The sequence below is a fragment of the Varroa jacobsoni genome, unplaced genomic scaffold, assembly GCF_002532875.2.
Source record: "Varroa jacobsoni isolate VJ856 unplaced genomic scaffold, vjacob_1.0 scaffold_466, whole genome shotgun sequence".
NCBI lineage: Eukaryota > Metazoa > Arthropoda > Arachnida > Mesostigmata > Varroidae > Varroa > Varroa jacobsoni.
Window position 1 is genome coordinate 20079 of NW_019213368.1, and position 5686 is coordinate 25764.

General features: G+C 42.2%; 1 protein-coding gene across 1 annotated transcript; it reads left to right on the plus strand.

Annotated features, from left to right (window-relative positions):
• The first annotated feature begins 219 nt into the window (after positions 1-219).
• Positions 220-5384, plus strand: LOC111260681 (uncharacterized). Its single transcript, XM_022833606.2, has 3 exons — positions 220-977; positions 1408-1596; positions 3933-5384. Exons 1-3 carry the CDS (start codon positions 796-798, stop codon positions 4714-4716), a joined length of 1155 nt encoding a protein of 384 aa, XP_022689341.1. The 5' UTR covers positions 220-795; the 3' UTR covers positions 4717-5384.
• Positions 5385-5686: the final 302 nt, after the last annotated feature.

The following is a 5686-nucleotide window of genomic DNA, read 5'->3' on the forward strand; positions in this document are numbered from 1 at the left end:
GAGTCAAGCCTATATCGAAGACTTACTTGAATGTCGAAATACGACGAAATACAGTTTGGTTTATGTGAGGTACAGGCGCACCTGCGAGACCTGTGCATCAAAAGCCCTGACTGTTCGATTCGTTCTTGATCACTTTCCCCAGCTGCCTGGAACTTGTGTTTGTGAGCGACCCTTAAGTTTGAAGGACGCGCATCGAGTTATCGACACGTCGGTCAAATAATTTCAGACTTCAGATGACACTTGATGTCGTTTGAGCATATCTTTCATTAAGATATGTGGATGAATATATCAGCAATGTATTATACTATCAACCTTTAAATGTTTTACGTTTTTCGTCACATTTCAGAAATAGACGTTACTTCATCACATGAGGACCGATACTGCTTCGACATCATCGATATTTCACGCATCCTTAGCCTGTTTACTCAGCCGATTCCAAAGCATGTGACCCCAAAAACTTTATCACCACCACCCCCTTCCCCCATCTGGAACTTTTTCTCGCATGTCTTACCAAATTGCACGTTACCGTTGTTTCCTTTTCTCGTTTGCATTCATTAAGATTGACGCTTAGACGTTATCCAGTTAGTAAACTGATTACAGTGATATTGCAGGTAATACATTTAACTTTGTTTAATTTAATCTTATACCTTTGACTCGACGACTAGTGCCAGCTTTATAACTTAACATGCGAACTCTCTTTAGCGTTGAAACCTGCGATGTACGGCCTGGCCTAAAATGAAAATATAGCCCTGTTCCACCAGCTGTCACCGGCCTAATGTGATTCTACAGCAAAGCATGAGGTCTAATTTTTTTTCAATCACATGCCTTACAGATAATAGCGGTGACGGCGGCGGAGCCTGCGATGAAGGTCCTACACAGCAACTTCAACAGCAACTCATAGCGTTAATTCCGCGAAAGCGCCGACCAAAAGGGACTGGACCGCGCGCTTTAAAAAATACAGGGAAAAGCCTATACAAGTGAGTCTTCTGGAGTCAGTCTGTATTTGAGAAATTTCGAAGCCTTTCGTAATTGTGGTTTAAAGCAAATGTTCCATCATGCAGGATGACAGCAGTGTCTCCAAGCGATAGGGCGAGGGGGGGGTAGGCTAGGAATAACGGGTATAGGAGGTGTATATGGCTATCAATGTTGACAATTATTAACATCAGCTTGCAAAGCTTATTCAATAAAATATCTTGGGGTTTTTAGCTCTTCAACAGTAACTGTTACGAAATCAGGCAACAACGATGAAGGCGATCATCAGTAGTCATAAGTTAGATATAGCAGCTCGTTCTGCTATAGTTCAAATATTGAATCTGTCATCTATTTCCCTGCGAACCTAACGATACGCAGAACATATGTAGTAGTCCTATTCATTTGTCATTCTGTAATCTTCTTACGTCGATGCAGATGCGAGCAGTGTGACTATACGACATCTTGGCCATCTTGGCTACGCACTCACCAACGCGTCCATACAGGAGAAAGGCCGTTTGCGTGCCACCTTTGCTCATACACATCGTCTCAAAGCTCAAACCTTCAACAGCACCTAAAACGCCATTCAGATGAGCGGCCCTACAAATGTGACCTTTGCGAATACAGGTATGTAACCACTCACAAGGTATATTTCTGAGAAGGTTTTGTTTGGAAGGTCATTCATTTGTTTATTGTCCTTAGCCCTTGAAATTACCACTGATCGAAGATGAAGCAGGTACATGTATGTGCTTCATATATATATGGGAAAAACGGTCGGTGGCCATTTGTCACCACTACTAGATATATGCGCCTTGGGAAACATAAATTCGCAACGAATAAAAGTCAATAATTCACAAAAACAATGTTTGTTCATTTATCTACTTGTCAGCTGCCTCGGAAGTTTGTAACATCGCTCGCAAGCTTAAGCAGTGTCATAAATTTTATGCTGATAGTAATCTATTTCGGCGCGCTATCGATTAGACCCGTTAATGTTATTTAGTAGCGATTAAAAAAAAGGAGCTATATTACCCAGTTGACATAGATGATATTGGTCTCCAGTTGGCATTTACGAGACACGTCTATTGGTATCCGGAAACGGTGAACGATGGATCTGGATGGAACTGTAACAGTTTCGCCCTAAAAAACCTGAGCTACTTATTGCTTAGAGACATTAGTTTGTATTCACTGGTAAGGTTTAGTAACGAGACGTGCTACGGCAAGCCTAAAGCCTAAAACATTTCAGCTCTTAAACGAGGCACAGACTCTCATTGGAACGTTAACATTAGAGAAGTAGGAGGTAATCGTTAAGAGAGGCACCGGTAATTAAAGGGTAGATGTTATGGATTCGTGACTTCGGAAGGGTTTAGATCTTGTTTAGATTCGAAGTACGCTATGATATGCACTTGAAGCTAAACGCGGTAGGATCCGGAAATGTCTTCTCGCGTGATGGCTGCAGCTTTCGATTCAAATTGTCATGGTTGAACCCCCAGACAGAGGGCGCTGACTAATTTGCCTAGGAAGATACCTATATTTGGCGTGGTCTAGCTTCGAAGGCGGTTCATTGCGATGCCAACGCGCTTTCGAACAAAAAACCTTCAGAATTTTAAATTTAGATCTTACGCTCATCTTCATCGCTCCGGAAGAGAGTCATGCTGAACAGTTTTCAATAGCAATATATAAGATGTTCAGTTGGAAACATGCCTTCGACCCATAGCCAAGACCTGCATGATCTATCCTCGGATAGCCCTAATGCAGAAAGCAAGTAAACACACGCCATTGCAAATCAACGCAGTCGGTATTAAGCCAAATTCGATCCGTTATTATAATCTTGTGTAATTTACACACAAACACATAGTTGTACACATGCACGTACACACGTGACACATACGTTCACAAATACAGATGCACGCACTCATGAACAAGAAAACATGCAGCAGATAGGACGAATCCTTTGCTAGGATTGGCAGAGGATCTCGATCAATAGTTGCTGGCACTTTTGCCGGTTTAGAACTACTTTACATTTGTGTAATATAAATACATGTGTGCTGTATAATAACCAACGTTTCAAATTGTCAGTAGAGTATTGTCTCACCTCGTATATAGTCAGCCATTACTTAGTTCTGCGACGTTTCAATAATCACTGAACGGACGCGGATATTACGCCATTTGAAATGTGATGTTGTTGAAGTCTCTGATTACGTCGGTCAACCCAGAGGGATCAGTTGAGTAAGCAACGCGTACAATATGGCTTGTTGACTTTCGTTCATTGGCTACTGCTGCTATAGATTCGAGTGGAGTAAGTGGTCGAAGTTATCATCGTGTCTATCGCCATCACGGTTACCACTGGCCGATACTAGGCAGAGGTAAAGTTGCTAGCTTTCTAGTTAAACTAGCTATAAAGTCGCCCTTAAGCCAACTGTTGTATCAGCCGCTTGACGAAGGAAGTATTTTGAGAACGTGCAGGATTCTCCTTCATTCCAAGTAAACGTAGATAATGTATCGGATAACGAATCATGTTGCAAGCACTGCAAACGGCCGATACCGTTTCGGCCACCGGGTCGTTTAAGCGTGGTTACAGCTGTCGTATGGGGACGTAAAGTATAAGAAAGAGAGTTCTGTATCGTCGTATAAAGGCTTCTGTTGATGAAAAACGTAAGTTTAGAGTAAACATAGCGCTAAACATGTTTTCGGTGTCGCACTCGTAGCAGCGTGTGAGCTCGGTTTACGAAAATTTGCAAGGGTAATATTAATGCAAGTCTATATATGCATGCATATTGCCTTTAAGTTAAGGTACTTCAAGCCATGCCCATCTAAATAGATTGGACCAAATAGCATCTTATTATAATATATAATATAAAATAATATAATAAAGATTATATATATATATACACTTATATTTTTTGTTTTCTTACTTATTGTATAAGTTATTTTGTTTCTGGTTCTTCGATTTTTCCTTTTTTCAGCTGTAAACGCGGTCATCAGTTAACAACCCACCGGCGAACACATTTTGCTAGAGACCTTCGACACTTGATGTCGTTGCACGGTGTCTTACCATCAAGCACATCTCTGACAGTAAATAACTTTGCGTCGCTGACGCAGCTGAATTCATCCGATGGATCGGAGCCTCCTCCATCGTCTTTACTGGACTACGGCCTGCCGCTCTCCCTCATCGATGTTGACCTCGCCGCGTCAGCAACACGGAATTTGATTTCGTCCTCATCGGCTCCTACAGCATCATCAGTGGCAACGCCGACATTCGCCACAGCGCCTGACCTCACCAGTCGAGGGGCAACGATACTCACCTCGACTTCATCGGCCTCACCTGTTTCTTCTGCCACAGTCACCCCAGCGTCTACTACGTGTACGATCGCAATAGGCCCTCCATCTCCTCAGCTGTCTTTCCTTGCCGGCGGACCATCTGAATTAACCGTAACCAATGCGGAGAGTCAGGCACCATCAAGATTGCCCCGATACTCCGACTGTATTCCGTGGATGGCGTCGATATCTTCCGGCAGCTTACTCGGGATGAAGTCCATGCCATCGATGGCATCTCCGCGGGTTTCTGATGAGTCAGCCCCATTTGCCGAAGATACTGACCAAGATCCGGACCAGGATCAAGATCAGGCGTCGCAATCGAGGTCAGATTCAGACGAATCAGATTCTGAAAGTCCGGGAACATTACACATCGATGAGCCCACACCAGCTGACCGCAGTTGTGATTCGATTCAAGCTAGAGAACACCTGTGAAGGACAACCTTAGTAACTAAAAGACAAACAAGAGTTCGTTGAAGCTGTCTGAGCCAATATAATACGGGGCGACGTGATTCCTACGATTTACGCGTCCATTTTCCAGCAGTGTGTACTGTGGCATACACACATGCATATCTATGTATATTCACCCTACAGATTTCTTGCATTCAACATGATTCTCATATAGAAACGTGCTCTGAAACGGTCTCCTAAAGGGGATGTTCTCGACAGACGCGTCTGCGTGAATCAATTCAAACGTTTATAAACTGTGAACAAAGTTTTATGGTGTTTCAAGGGATGGCACGCGTACATACAGTGTAACGCGAAAATGAATCCTATTTTTCTAAATTAATTTTTTCTGCAGAAAATATTTTCATGTCGTTGCATTGAACAGTAACGACGAGCTATTGTTTTAAATATATTCAATAATAAGAATATAATAGACAATAATAACGATTCTTAAGGTTGAGTACTTGGCGCTGTTTAGTACTTAAACAAAAACGGACAAAGAGGATCTCAGTCCTTTGTCTATTGTATTAAAAATTATATGGACAGAGATATCGTGGGTCCCACCGGTTGAGTTCCTAAATACTGATGATGAGGACGTTGTCGGATAACTTTTGCCGCAACTTATTAAGCGAATTGTACTTATCCCAATTATATATATATATTCATTATTATCGATGATAATATAGCCAATATCGTACGCGCAGTGCAAAAACCCTTGCAACAACACTGCATGCCAAAGGTCAACGAAACAGAAAATGCCATATCTTTGGGCCACTCGGAAGATGCGTTGCAATTGCTACAAATGTGTTTCGAATGTACAGCGAATTTGTACACGTTTTTATATAGAGAAAAAGGATTAGGATAGAATACACGGTGTTGATCTACTTGCCCCGTCGTATTTCGAAATGATCGAGATACCTCTTAGCGTACGAAATGCCCTGTGCATCGTACAAACATA